General features: G+C 26.0%; 2 protein-coding genes across 3 annotated transcripts in view; one reads left to right on the top strand and one right to left on the bottom strand.

Moving 5' to 3' along the window:
- The first annotated feature begins 3,192 nt into the window (after positions 1-3,192).
- Positions 3,193-6,159, top strand: LOC128952540 (uncharacterized). 2 transcript variants are annotated; one of them, XM_054297949.1, is made up of 3 exons: positions 3,193-3,469; positions 4,993-5,494; positions 5,670-6,159. In XM_054297949.1, exons 1-3 carry the CDS (start codon positions 3,377-3,379, stop codon positions 6,005-6,007), a joined length of 933 nt encoding a protein of 310 aa, XP_054153924.1. In that variant the 5' UTR covers positions 3,193-3,376; the 3' UTR covers positions 6,008-6,159. The 2 variants fall into 2 exon arrangements, with proteins under 2 accessions (XP_054153924.1, XP_054153925.1); XM_054297950.1 differs by lacking the exon at positions 3,193-3,469 and adding an exon at positions 4,662-4,687.
- A 2,175-nt stretch (positions 6,160-8,334) lies between these two features.
- The window catches only part of LOC128966253 (potassium voltage-gated channel protein eag-like), a 52,633-nt gene continuing 45,290 nt past the window's right edge, over positions 8,335-15,677 (bottom strand). Inside the window, exons 4-12 of the mRNA XM_054313102.1 lie at positions 13,983-14,083; positions 13,620-13,727; positions 13,048-13,234; positions 12,683-12,776; positions 11,701-11,843; positions 11,334-11,523; positions 10,520-10,950; positions 10,138-10,356; positions 8,335-9,777 (exon numbers count right to left, since the gene is read on the bottom strand). Coding sequence (XP_054169077.1) covers positions 8,335-9,777; positions 10,138-10,356; positions 10,520-10,950; positions 11,334-11,523; positions 11,701-11,843; positions 12,683-12,776; positions 13,048-13,234; positions 13,620-13,727; positions 13,983-14,083 — 2,916 coding nt within the window. The remainder of the gene's footprint in view (positions 9,778-10,137; positions 10,357-10,519; positions 10,951-11,333; positions 11,524-11,700; positions 11,844-12,682; positions 12,777-13,047; positions 13,235-13,619; positions 13,728-13,982; positions 14,084-15,677) is intronic.

The raw sequence follows: 15,677 nt of genomic DNA, 5'->3' as shown, positions 1-15,677 counted from the left end.
GGTTCCGGTATTTACAGCTTATGTTTAATTGCATTAGTGATGTAAGTTAAGCTAAAATTCCTGTCCTGTCCTGTCCTGTCCTGTCCTGTCCTGTCCTGTCCTGTCCTGTCCTGTCCTGTCCTGTCCTGTCCTGTCCTGTCCTGTCCTGTCCTGTCCTGTCCTGTCCTGTCCTGTCCTGTCCTGTCCTGTCCTGTCCTGTCCTGTCCTGTCCTGTCCTGTCCTGTCCTGTCCTGTCCTGTCCTGTCCTGTCCTGTCCTGTCCTGTCCTGTCCTGTCCTGTCCTGTCCTGTCCTTGAAACACCTGTTACGTCTTGTTATTTTAAATACAACTTAATTTTTTTATAACTATTTACATATATGCAGACATGTGTATACGTAATTTAAATAGGATATTATAATAATTATTTATCTTATATTTCAAAAATAATACAAATTTTATAATAAAAATTAAATAAAATATAAATTTATTTAAATGTTTTTTTAGCAATAATTTGCGTAAAATATTTTTGTTTTGTTTGTTTTATAAGATATCCAAAATACAGGATCTTGTAATACAACAAAATCCTGTTTTACACTAGTTTTCATCGATTTAACAAAAGTCTTAATAAATGAATGTATTTATTAAAGCCATTAATTCATGACTATTATTATTGTTTTCAAATACTATAAACATATATACAATATAACATTATCCCATTGATGTCTACATTATATTTGTTTTGATAACTATGTTTCCCACATTTCTACGATTCTCCAAATTTATTACACTATTATAAATTGCTAATTTACATTGTTTTTATTTTTATAAAATTAAAATTTTAGACATTTTTTTACAAAAAAAAAAATAATAATTTAGAAAATTTTTAGTTTGTAAATATTATACAATATGTTAGGCTATTTAAAGATTTTAATTTTATTTTGACAGATAGTATTGATTTATTAGATTTTTGTGTTAATATTTTAATTAATTAACAAAAAGTCTATATTATATGGTTTAAAAAGTGGCGTTTACTTTATGAATAACAAAATAAATACATCATAATAAGTACTAATGGATTGAATATTTTTGTTAAAACTTTTTTATATACAGTAGTATTTCAGGGCTGATATGTTTGAGCAGTAAATCACTTGATATCTAAATTTAAAGCACTTTATATTGAAAAACAATGGATTGAAATGTGTTTACGAAAGCAGTTTTGGTTTTTGTTTTGACTAAATTGATGTCAAACTTTTAGGAGTCCATTCAATCGAAACAAATATATATATATTTATATAAATGGGGTTTTATTTCGGCACTCATTCAAACTTAAAGAGAGAGATACAACATATCATTCAATTTGATTACAGACTTGTGTGAAATCATTTGTTTTACTCACATATAGACTACTAATAAGTGATATTTATTTAATATACAGTATAGTACACAACAAAAATGTTTTCAATTACTAGTTTTTTACTAATAAACCAAATAATATTTTTAGTAAATTTTTATTTAATAAATATCATTTTTGTAATAATCTAACACCAACTAAATTATATTACAGTTACTAACTACACATACCATACCAACATTTATAAATAAGTTAATAATTCATATAAAAATATTTATATCGATTCTAAAATAGTATACTCATAAATTAATTTCAAATAAATAAGTTTTTAAAAAAATTAACACAAAATAAATTATTTTTGTTATTTTACATTTTATATACAGTAATCACTTAATCAATTTAGTATTTCTCAATATATTTGTTAAATACATTTATTAAACAATAATCAACATTTGACGACATAAGCAATTTTATTTATTTTTCTGTTTTTATGAAAAAAAACTTATTTAAACATATGATAAGTTATTTATTTATAATTTAATAGAAGGATGTGTATATGTAGTGGTGTTTACAAGACTATTATATAACCACATGAGTCCTGATTAGTGTCAAGTAGTGACAGTAAAATTGGTTGAATAGTTTGAAATACTTTAAGACAACTGAATAATAATAATAATAAAAAATAGTCGGCATTTTAATGGTTGCACTTTTAATGCTCTAATAATTATTATTAAAATGCTGTCTTTTAAGTGTCTCTTAAATATATCCAGACTATTAAATTCAAGACAAGTTATGCTATGATATTATTTTACTTTATATTTTGAGATCAGTGTCATCTAAAAATTGAAATTATCAAAAATATCTACAACATAAAAGGATGATGATCTTTAAGAAAACATTTATTATGTGATAATATAACATATATGAATATTTTTAAATACATATAAATAATTTTTTATATCTTTACTAAACAAAAAAAATACTTTAAATAATTGGCAATGATTTTTTTTAAAGATCTTATGTAATTTAATGTAATTCATAATTTGTAGTATTTTTAAAAATAAAAACTCATAATTTTTATTAATTAATTATAAAATTTTTTGCAGACATATTAAATAACTTTATATTTAATTCTAATTATTGTTTGTATTTCATTTCGTTTTGAAACTTATTTACAAATAAATGATTTATAAATAGATTAAAAATAAATAGTTATTTACATAAAATGAGAGTTTTGCTTATTTGTCGAATATTGTAAATTTTTTGTACAAATAATAAGACTAACATATTTTTAAAACTAACAATAAAATTTCACAGTAATTAGAGCTTTTAAATTTAAAAATTCATTATAAATCAATTCATTATAAAGACATTAACAATGTAACACAAAACAAATGCCAAATTGATTTGCAAAAGTGTTAGTGTTTTTGTGAGGTCACACACATAACTTGATAATCATATGTTATGTTTTAAAGAGTTTGTATACAATTATTTTTATGTATGTATATGTTGTTTGTTGGCCTCAGAATATATATACAGTATATACCAGAATATTCTCTATACGCCAAACGTCACAATCTATTATACTGTATACGTTATAAACATATATATATATATATATTCTGAGTTAAGTTTATATTTAGCGATTAAGTAATAAAATTTTTAAGCCGTAAAGTGTGTTATAGAGACTCTCTCTTTCTCTCAGCTTTTGTGATGACATTTTCCAAACGCAATCCCAACCAAAAACTTTTGGCATTTGTTCAGAAAAATTTCTGTTACAAAATCCCAAATCAAATCAAAACCCACTCTTTTATCTCTAAACTCTTAGACTATTTTCTTCTTCTGCTTATCGTTTCAGTTGTCGATTGGTTGTCGTTGTTGTTGTTGTTGTTATTCAAACACGAAGAGCAAAACGCTGTAGATTTTTACACTGAATTAATTGATTTGTTTTTGTTATATTTGTGGGAAATATATAGAGATTTTTGTCAAACAAACGAATGATACAATTGTCTTAAAATCCTCTAACAAAAGGATTAGACGAAAGCAATGGATTCACAACAAAGTGATAAAATGACTGTCGCTTTGCCACCGATATCAAGCAGTTCCAGCAGTTGTACAATCAAACGATCATATGTTAAGGTATTAAAAAACTAAATAAATTTTATTATATATCTTACAATAATTAATATAAATTTTTGTTATAGTTTACTTAATACTTAGTTTAGTATTTACTTTATTCTTATATATAAAAAATGAATAAAATATATAAATATTAATATATTATCCAATTCAATATATCCGTATAAATATACATATGAGATGTGATATAATATTTGTTAAATAAATATTTTTATCAAAGAGTTCATAACCGAATGTCAAGAATCTGAAAATACATTTATTTTTATATTTCTTAGAATATTATTCTTATTTTTTCTTATTATATATTATTATAAATAAATATATTTCAAAAAAAGTGAAGTCAAAAGTTTTTATTTCGTAAAATGGATTTATTGTGATTTTGTTTTTTAAATTATTAACATTTTGTTTTCATTTTGTAACACATATTCAGTTTATTTTTATTTTATATTATTATTATTTAGTTTGCAGCTTATATACCGGTATTATAGTATATTTAAATTAATGCTCATTATCATATAGTTTCCATTATATTGATATTAATTTTTCTTTACTGATATAATTATTTTAAACTAAGTTTTATGTTTTATTTTAAGAATACTGTATTTATTTTTAAAAATTTTAGTTTCAATTTCCCTCTTAGTTCTTGAAATAAAAATTTAATCTAAAATTTAGTCAAATAAATGATTCTAACTTTAATAATAATATTATTATTTTGAATAATATAGTGTAAAATAACTACTCTACTGTGACTTAATGTGACTTTTACTATGAAATGTAACTAACTTTTGGCATTAGAGACAACAAAAATTTGAAACATATATTTTAAATATATATATAAACTTTACGTTAAATAATACGAGCATTGATTAATACTTATTTTTTACTATATAACTATATGTATAAATGTTTAAAATATAAATCTCTGCAAAATTGGCAGCAAAAGTAATAGTCAATAATATCTCTGTTATGCTTTTTTTATTTATATTTTATTTCTATAAATATTTTACGACAAATTTTCACATTTTCTACTAAAGTTTTGTGAAATCTTTTTTGTTATGTTTATATATCTATCTTATAAAATTTACAACAAAATTTTATGATTATTCAGCAAAATATGTATTGTTTCAGAAAATTACATAATCATAAATTTTACATAAGTTTATGTCAAGATTATAAATGATAAACCATTTTCGGGTATTATAAACAATGTACTACAAAGTATCTAATTTTTGTTGTTATTAGTTCACTGTTTTTATTATTAGAAATAAAATATAATGTAAAGATGTTTTTTGTAATTTAATTTTTAAAATTGTATTAAAAGTAAAAATGTTAGTTAATAAAATATAACATGTTTTATATTATTAAATTGTTAAATATTAATATAAATATTAATATTTTTAAAAAATGTTGTAAAATATTACTTTTAAGACATAGACATACGGTATACTCGTACACAACTATTAATATACATATATAGTATAATAATATAATATAATTGACGTTATGTTAACTTAATGTTTTAGGTGACCTCTACTTCTACCTCTACGTCCACAGAATACAGTTCCAGTAGTAGTGAATGTTTGCCAACTTTTGTTATCTCATCAAACAAGAAGAACTCTTATGAACATAATGTGCGCGAATTGAGGAACCGATCGGAGTCTCCGGAGCCGACAAATCGACTTAAGTTTAGTGACAATTCTTCTGGTTATGGATCGACCACTTCATTCTCATCAGCCGTTCATTCCGTAAATAAGACACCTTCGCTACAGTTTGTAGTGACAACAGGCTTATCACGACAACAACAACAACAACAGCCGTTGTCACTCTCGTCAAGCGATAAGAAGATTGGAAAACTAATGAATGGACAGACGATTAAAGAAAATATAATCACTGTTTTGGATCAGATCGACAAAAGGGTTGCTTTCTTAAGAGAGACGGCACATGAACTGGAAGTGGAGAAAAACAAATTACATCGAGTGCTCAATTCAATCATCACTAGCGATCAATTAGATACCGTCGATGAAGGTATGGATAGTTTACTATACTATATATTTAGCTTTTATTTTATTAAACATATAATATAAGTAGTAATACTGTATTTATAATATGTTTGTCATCAATAATAGTGTTTTTTGTGTGATTAAGAATTAATTTATTTTATTTATTAATTAAAACTAAACACTGGTTTTCATTGAAACAGTCGATAGGGAAGAGATAAAAGTAACATCTCATGGATTACTGTATCGATTGAATAGTGTAGACGTTATACTCAAAACCAACCGAAACAAGTCTCAGGAGAAGGCATTAGAAACAGTGAACAATGCCATTGAAAAGCTGTCCGATTGTGCAAAATATGACAAACAGTCGGCCAAACAATTATGTCAGTCGTATCTGAGCGCCTGTAGTTCTGACCATAGCTTTAAATCGCAAACGTTTGACGAGGCTTTTCAAAAGCAGATCATTGAGTGCACTATTGACGACCAGAAGAGGATTAAGAAAAGTTTGGAAAATATTTTCCATAACATTGACATCAAATAGTGACTCAAACTAAATGTATCGCAAAATCACTCGTATTTTGATATATCATATCAACGATCATATATGTATTGATATATCAATATATGAGTTGGATTTGTCAAACAAAAAAACTCATTTATAATAATATCTAATATAATATATACAATACAAGTGCAACACTTTTTTGAATTATGGTTTTTTGTGATTTATTATATATTTATTGCATATATTTTATTATTTACTTACCATTTATTATTTATTACAAAATTTATACTATTTGCCTAAAAAAATATATAGTAAAATAATTTGTATATTGTTTTATCCATTTTATCGGTTTTCTTAGTTAAGTAATACAATTGTATTGTGCTTTTTCTTAGCTTAATTTGATTGCCATGATTTTATTTGAAATTATTATTACTACACAAATAAAGCAATAAAATACTTAATAGATTATCTTAAACATAATAAAAATATAATTATAAATAATGAGTTGTGTTTTTGTTTGCCATGATTTAGTTATAGATTATAATTTAACTTATAGTCTAGACCTACCCATTGCTAAAGTTTGACTTGTATTATAAATTAATACAATCATAATTATACATAAATCACAATTTATAAATGTCTTAAATAAATTGTTATATAAATTTACATAAAGATTTTTGTCAAATACAAACTCAATTATATATTCAATCAAAACGCTGCCTTAATATACATATATTTATAGTATACAGTATTTAACAAATAAAAAACAAAATCAACTTTAAACAAATAAGATTAACTATATAATTTTATAAAAATATTATATAGTTTTAAGTTTATCTGATAGCATCGCAATTGCTTTAATAAAATTAATTATTAAATTGTGTTTCTTATAAAATTATATTATACATAATATTTTTTATAAATTAAATTATTAAATAATTTTGGTTGTGTAGTCAAATAATGTATTTACTAAATAAATTATAAATTGTTTTTAAATTTATTTTATTAATTTAATTTGTTATATAATTATTTCAAAAGTTTTACAATATATACATATATTACAAGATTGTCATTAAAGGGAAACTGTAAAAACAATGAACAGTAGACTCATATGTTTTATTTATATTTATTAAATATATATTTATATATATATAAGTTTTAACTGTGTATATAATTATTTATTTATAGGCACTGATATTATATAATATTACTAACAATTTTAATTAATATCACAAAATAATATAAAGTAGATTTAATGAAAATGATTTTAAGGGATTTGTAATTTATAACAAAAATTACATTTTTTTACTTTTTTATATTGAATTCATATTTTGTTTTGTTTTAAAGTTTTACACATTTTTGTTTAAAATTAAGCTCAATATAGGTTTTTAGTGTAAGTGTATGGAGGTAATGATAATAACAAAAATAACATTAATTTTTAATAATATGACATCATTTAAATGCTCTAATAATTAAACAAATATTTTTTATGATAATAATGTTAATTAATAGACAATTTTTAAATATTTTATAGTAAATATTACTGGAATAAAATAATAATAATAATAATCTAGTTAAAATGTGAAATTTATTGTTAAAAATTTAATATAAGATTATTATGTTATTTAAGAAAAATTTATTACTTATTGCTTATATAATAAAGTTTACTTAATGTAGTAATAATATTATTTAATTATATGTAATTTATATTAAAAAGAGAGTTTATGTTTTTCTGTTAGAAATATGTATTTTTTGCATAAAATTATAGAAAAAACATGTTTTTAATGAGAGTTTACTATCTTTGAGAAAATGAATTTTGTGTAACAAATGTCGAAAAAAATTATTTAAAATAGTCTTCAAAAATGTCAAAACAAACTTTTTATTAGAATTTATGAATTTATATAATTTATAAAAAATGAATATTAACAGTAATAATAATAATTATTATTATATAGCATTTAAATTTTTTAAAAATTATAAACTCATTGGTTATATTAAATTTTTATATAATAATATATTCTATATAACAGTAAATGTAATAATCTTTTTATAAATAATTTATTGAAAATTTTTTGTTGTTGTTATCTCTACTGTAATTACTGTAATTTAATAAAATTTTCTATTAAATACAGTAAATACACGAGAGATACTGTATATACCGTATAGTATAACATTATAAGTGTATATTTAATCAAAATAAGAGTATCGTACAGTAAATATGTATATATATATAATATAATATATATATTATATATATATACAGTATATATATATATAAATTTATATAATTGAATATATTGTGATAAAATGATGTGTGAGCTATAGGTGAACTGTCCTTCAACTGGTGATGTCTTTTATGGTGTCTATAGCTTGGAAGTGAGGTCCTGGTCATCGTCGGTGTTGTCCACCTCTTGTTCTGCGATCTCGTTCTCCAACATTGCTCTCATCTCTTCAGTCTCGGTGTTGGAGTTTTCTGACACTTGTTTTTGTAATGTTTTATCAGTTTTTCTATGACTACTACTACTACTACTTAAGTTATTAGTCCGTATGGGCACTGATGGGATGGGTCGATGAGAGACAACTCTGTGACCAATTTTGTCGGCACTTTTAGGATCTTTTGACTCGCGCTTTGAGTCGATCCTATTTTTGACAGCACTTTCTTCTTGTAATCTGTTTTCCTCTCTTTCATCGAAAAAGTCATTATTTTTATTGGAGATCACAGACAGTGGTTTTGTTGTCGACTTGTTATCAGCACCGGCAGAATTGGTACCAAACACAAGGTTTGAATTGTCATCACTTTTGACATTAATAACAGAAAGCTTTTTGACGATATCTACAATGTGTTCATCAATTTTAGTCACTTTATTACTTAGCTTTTGTATCTCAAGCTTGAGATCAACTCTCATGTCTATTAGTGAAGCAATAATTTGTTGATAATCTGCACTATTGATGCTTTTGGGTTGAATCACAACTTTAGTTGAATCACTTACACGTGTCTGTCCTCCTCCTCCTCCTCCTCCCTGAACTCCATCAGAGTCTACAGTTTGTGTTTGTGGCACTCGTTTACCATCACTATCTTGAGGTTCAGTTGACTCTTCAATAGTTTCGGGTCGACCGCTGCCAACTCGGGGCCATTTATTTCCCTGAGTCGGGGGTCGTATGTCTTTGACGACATGAATGTGATCAGACTTTTTACAAACTAATTCTGTTCGTCGAACGGCTCCTATATTTTGATCGTCTCTATCGGCGTACTGTTTGTCCGACATCTGCATCTCAGTGTCAGTGAGATCCCGATGTCGAGGCATTTCAATTGGGTGTTGTTGTTGTTGGAACTGTTGTTGCATTTGTTGTTGTTGTTGCTGAGGCTGTTGTGGTTGTTGTTGTGGCACTGGTATACTATTATTATTAGTATTAGTTGTAGTATTATTATTATTTGGTACATTATGCGTTGCATTAGCCAATATATTTGCCCACTTTGAGCCTTTACTACCACCAGTGCTGCCCCTGGACTCGGGCTCAGAGCCGGGCAGTGGTCGTGGTTTAATTGGTTCGTGCGTTTGTATAGATTGTGGCATTTCTCCCTTTTCGATGTCTTGTAGAATATTTGGTTGATTGGTTTGTCCTCCGGGGCCACTAGAACCGGGACGACTGCCTATTTGGGGTACACCGCTATCGGAGGGTTTGCGAAATTTTGAAAACATTTTCCTAACAATATGGTCCTGAGCTAAGTCGGGCACCGGATCATTCTTGCGCCTCTCTGCCAACTCCTGTTCCCGTTTAACATCAGCTACTTTTCTAAATATTAACTATAAATATATTGAAAGAAACAAAACAAAGAATAAACAGAAATAACATTATATTGATTGAACAATAAGTATTGAAGAAAATTAAGAAAATAAAAAAGAGATAAAAGCAAATTACATAAAAATTAGATAAAAAATGATAAAAACGTGAATAAATTAAATTGAATGACAATATATTGGATAACTTTATAGAGTCTAAGTTTCTGATATTTATATTATACAATATAAATGAATGCACGCAAAAAAGCAATAAAATTTTGTTAGAAAAAACATAAATTGAATAATCAATGCTATTATTATTATATAATTTCTATAATGACTAGACAGTGATCAGCAGCACCGGTATTATTTTGTAGGCCTTACCCTATGTCTAAGATTATATGTGAGCACCAGATTTCTGGCAAATGAGTTGGCAAATGCCTGATAAAAGTTAAGCACTTCAATGAGTTTATCCCTTTTGATAGCGTGAAGATCGCAATAAGTGAGGGCCCGCACGTTAGCACAGGACTGGCCTATTGTGGGCTCTTTCCAAAAGGCATCACCGAAAACGTCTCCCTTTCCTAATATTGCTACAACTTCATCCTAATAAAAAACAATATAATAGTTAGTAAAGTTACTAATGATCTTAAAAAACAACAACAAATAAAGAAATATAAAGACATATGTCTTCATAAATTTTTGTAATTTTTGTTTTGTTTGTTTGCAATCAAAAGCCAAAAAAAATATATATTTCTAATTCACTCACGTCTTGTATGACTTCCAGAGACCCCGATATTACAAAACAGAGTGAATCGATCGATTCTCCGACGTGATAGAGTAGATCGCCGGGTGCGCTGTGATCCATACTGAAATACATGGCCATTGCCCGCAAACACCCATCGGAGGCGAGTCTGAAGGCCGGGTGTTCGTTGAAGACTTTGCGGTTTAGGTGTACACATATGTCAGCCGTCATATCTTTAGGACAATAGCTCAACACCTTTTTCGTGTCGATTCCTTTACTCATAGCCCACGTCGAGACCACATAATCCATGACACGTTCGCTCAGGGCTTTTGGCAATTCGTGTAATTTCATGAATTCCCGCACATTGTTCAACATATCGTGATATTTAGCCGTTGCCGATGTCATCTGCTGGATGATTGTCGTCACGTGACCAAAAATTGTAGCGTATAACAGGGCTATTCAACAATAGAATAGTGAACCGGTATGTCAGTTACAACATATATTTTTTTAATATAACGGTTCTCATCAGTAAATATTCAGAAATTGTATTATTAATAATATAAATATATATAAATAATGTATTGTTTTTCTAATAAATTTTCATCTCATCTGACATTCAATATTAGCCACGACTGTCAATCGTGTGATAAATTGAAAACTAAAACAAATGCTATTGACTGGTTATTTATTATAATATATATATTGTATACTGTATATAAATTTATATATATTGTATGCATATTGGATAACTTAGATAAAAGATTTATACGCCTGTTTATAGATTGAATGTGTTATTATTATATATAAGTGCCATATATATAATATATGGGTCCATTACCTCCAATAACCATCATACAAATGGTAAACACTTTTTCGTTGTCCGTTTCTGGGGCCACATTACCGAAGCCCACACTAGTCATACAAGTCATTGTAAAATAAAGTGATGTTATATACATAGTCTGTCTCTCGGGTCCGCCCACGAGCTCTATTTGGTTTGAAATATTGTTCGGTCGTAAGTGGAACGGGAACTAGAAATTAGAGAACAGTTGGGTCTTAATTTAATTTAATTTAATCAATTTCAGTTTTTAGATTATTTATAATTTATATGTTGCAACTCATTATTTTTTAATTATATGTTTAATTATTATTTATGTTTAATATTTTTAATTTATTATATTTTTAATTTAATTATATTATATCTATACCTGAGTAACATTTCCGAGTTTCCAAAGCCAGCTATAAGTTAACCAATTTTCTGAATCACTGCGCCCTATGCTATACCATATACAGGCCAACCAATGGGCCACAAGCATATAAAAACATAGTAATAATATAAGCATTGCAGCACCTGTAGGTTAGTAAAATACAATACATAGTTTAATATTAGTCCATTTGATTTTGCATATATCAAACAAATATAATAATGATAATCATTTTTAAAATTAAACATAAGATTTTATGTTTACTTTTATTTTTTATTCGCCTTAAAATCACATTAAGTTTGTAATCAAAGTTAGTAAACTATAATCTTATAGAGTATTTATATACATAGTGTATACTTATTCTATATAATTTATATACTGTATTATATAATCTAATGTAATACTTATAACAAAATCAAGTATGTATGGAATATATATAAATATATATAAATATTTAATGATATCAAAGTCAATTTTATATTACATATTGAATATAATGTCAATAAATTGAGTGCAATTTTAATATTTAAAGAATATATCTCTATAATATGTTCACTATTTTTAAATTATAGTCAAACAAAATTATTATTATTATTTTATATATATACTGTATATATATATTAGAAAATGATACCTCAGAATAATGTTTTTTATTAAAAATAGAGAATACAGTAAAAAATTATTTTTAAAGAAAACTAAAATACAATTTTCAAAATAATAATTCCCTTTAATATAATATTTTGATAATACGTGAATATTCAAAGAATTTTAATGAAGTTTCCACTAAAAGAAAAGAAAATAAGAGAGAAAGAGAAAGAAAGAGAGAGAGAGAGAGCAGAAAAAATTGACAGAAGAAAAGAGTTTGTCTACTATTTTAGTGATCCCAATGTGTTAAACAAAACAAAAAAATCCAATTTTCTTAAGATTTTTTTTCTGGGGTTTTAATAATATATATACGGAATATACAGTATATGACTATACAAACCATATTCAAGATATCGATCAAGTTTTCTAACCACTCTTCCCAGTCTAAGGAGTCTCACAACCTTTAATGCACTGAATAGACTACCGATTCCTTGCTGTGTATATACAGTCGTGTTGTTGTTATATTTGAGTTGTTGTTGTATGCGTGCAATGGTATGCAATAGAAATGAAAATTGAAGATAAAATTAAAATTTATCATTATTACATATAAATTTATATAGAAAATAGAGTTGAGAGTGAGTGAGTGCGTGTTGTGTGTAAGTGAGTGGGTAAGTGATGCAGCATTGAGGACATGGAGAAGATGTTTGGTTTTTTCTGAGTAGGGGACTAATGGTCTGAACAATATTGCAATGCAATGGCACTTACATTATCCGTGTGGTCGAAGGCATTAAATATATCGTAGGGCAGACACGACAGTAAGTCAATTATGAACCAACTTCTCAAGTAATTCATTCTAATTATTTTAGGATCGGACACAACTTCACCGCCCGGACCCACAAAAGTTGTGTGAAAGTTGAGCACAATATCGATAAAGAATATCACGTCGACTATACTGTTGTTTTCAATGATAAAATATAGTAACAAATGTTAACATAATTACAAGTTATATAAATTTAATAATAAGGGTTAAGAATTTATTGATATGTGTTTCTAATACTAAAGCAAACTAATATTTATTATAAATGACATCCAAAATTAATTTATGCTATAATTTAATAGAAATCTTATACTAACATATATTAGACTTTACTACTACTACTACTTATAAAATAAATTTTGCTAATAATACTAATAATACTGTATGTGATTTAAATAAGACTAAAATTTCTAGTATTTATGCAAATTATTTTATTTGTTTTATTAACTTTTATTGTTTATGCAATAATTTTAATTAATGTATTGAAGAGTATTGAAGTATTTATGATATAAGGCTATACCTGTCGAGAACCAGAAGAGTGACGTCTTCGGATGTCTTATTTTTGAAGGCGACGTTATAGGGAACCATTATAGCCGTATAAAATGTCAGACATAAGATCACCCAATCCCTGCATAATCATTAAAATGACAAAACAAAATGCAACACATTTTAATGGTGTCATACATTAAAAGTCTCTGTTTTTATGTCTCTAATTAATGAACTGACAATAAAAGTATCGCATTTTATGCTTTCCAAGAACTTAGAAATAAGTATATAATTTATATTATATATATATATATATATTGTATATAAATGCGGGAGCACTTGAAGATATAAAGTGGACAGATAGCCAAAAAAATAAATGGTCATAAAATAGTCATACCAGATAGCTTTGAACGCGCAATAGTGGAGTAGTATATGTGGCGGTGTTTTGGGCGCTTCCTGACGATATTGGGGCAGAACATCGGCATTGAGGCTCATTAACTGTAAACCATAAAACCAGATAAATTTAGGACCAATTTATTAGTTAAAACAATAGGTTTAAAAATAGATGTGTTTGTTTGCGTGTGTTTGTGTGTATGTATATGTGTATGTATGTGTGTATGTATGTGTGTATGTATGTGTGTATGTATGTGTGTATGTATGTGTGTATGTATGTGTGTATGTATGTGTGTATGTATGTGTGTATGTATGTGTGTATGTATGTGTGTATGTATGTGTGTATGTATGTGTGTATGTATGTATGTGTGTATGTATGTGTGTATGTATGTGTGTGCACCCAAATGTTGTTAGTTTTTAGCACAACCATTACCGAGACCACTGTAGTACAGTGTATATATATCATTGGCATAGTATTATTACCCAATCGTTTAGCACCGAAAATAACAACAAAAACAAATTAAGCCTTAAGTATAAACTCTGAGACAAATTAAGCAAAAGAGATAACTCTAAAAAAACGTATGTAAAGGTGCTGTTTGTGTCGATCCAACTAACAGTAGTACTTCTAGAAGTCTAGTCTAATTAATTACTAGTTTATTATCTCTTGGATTCACTTTTATCTATCAAATATAATCATAATTTTTGTCCGAAAATCCTTTCATTAATGCTAACAGTAATTGAATTTTCTTCGAAACACTGGAAATATGTTTTCATTTAATTTTATTATACCGTTATTTAAAGATTTTATATAATTTGCTTTACCAACAAAAAAAACTTATGCAATATATCACTAACTTTTTTTGTTAACCATACTAAAAGATACTAATGTTTTGACTATATTTTGTATATTAAATTTTTTTATTGTAGTCCATAAAAATTGCAGCTCTTATAATCCATCGGGAAAGAAACGGTATATATTTATTGTTTGCTATATCCAAACAATAATATATCAAATAATACTAAACAAACAGAAAAATTGTTGTGAAAGTGAAAAAAATAATAGTAAAAAATTGGTAAAAAGCTTTAAACCACTGAGGAATAGACACATTTGAATACTCGAGAGATCGGCTAAAAAGGGATGTATTGTTTTAACACCATTGAGATGTATAGATATTTATATATAAGCTATAAATGCGCCAAAAGTGTGTCCAAAGTGATTACAATTCATATGTACCTCAACTCATATTTTGTGATTACTATTTATTTTTTTCTGTATTATTTATATATTTTTTGTTATATGTATTATTATTACAATTATATCATAATAATAATCATCTGTCGTAATCACTTTTTCTCAAAAATTCATTTAAACAAAACTAGTAAACAAAAGTTATACAATAGATAATTTAATTAAAATAAATGTTATGTTTTATAATTTAATTATTTAATACAATATATACATATATAGATATAGCGGTATATACTGTATAATTTAATTAAAACAAAATGATAAGAAATGAATGTCTAAAATTGAATTACTTGTATAATAAGTTGATTATTTTTTATACATATTATATATTTTTTAATTTAATTATATAATACTATAATATTTACAATTTTTAAGCATTTATGATATAATATATTTATAATTTATTCTAAATATTTTCAGTATATCTGTTAACATAAAAAATTGATTTAG

Source organism: Oppia nitens, unplaced genomic scaffold, assembly GCF_028296485.1.
Source record: "Oppia nitens isolate AA-2021 unplaced genomic scaffold, nextdenovo-longstitch-racon4-pilon3 scaffold1_pilon_pilon_pilon, whole genome shotgun sequence".
In the NCBI taxonomy this organism is placed as follows: Eukaryota; Metazoa; Arthropoda; class Arachnida; order Sarcoptiformes; family Oppiidae; genus Oppia; species Oppia nitens.
This window is presented reverse-complemented; position numbering and strand designations above follow the sequence as displayed.

What these genes read in the sequence shown, in the direction of transcription:
- LOC128952540 (XM_054297949.1), top strand. Translation starts at nt 3,377, where the DNA reads ATGGATTCACAACAAAGTGATAAAATGACTGTCGCTTTGCCACCGATA. An exon ending in TCAAACGATCATATGTTAAG is followed by an intron (nt 3,470 to 4,992) that starts GTATTAAAAAAC and finishes TTAATGTTTTAG; the next exon opens with GTGACCTCTACTTCTACCTC. An exon ending in ATTAGATACCGTCGATGAAG is followed by an intron (nt 5,495 to 5,669) that starts GTATGGATAGTT and finishes TCATTGAAACAG; the next exon opens with TCGATAGGGAAGAGATAAAA.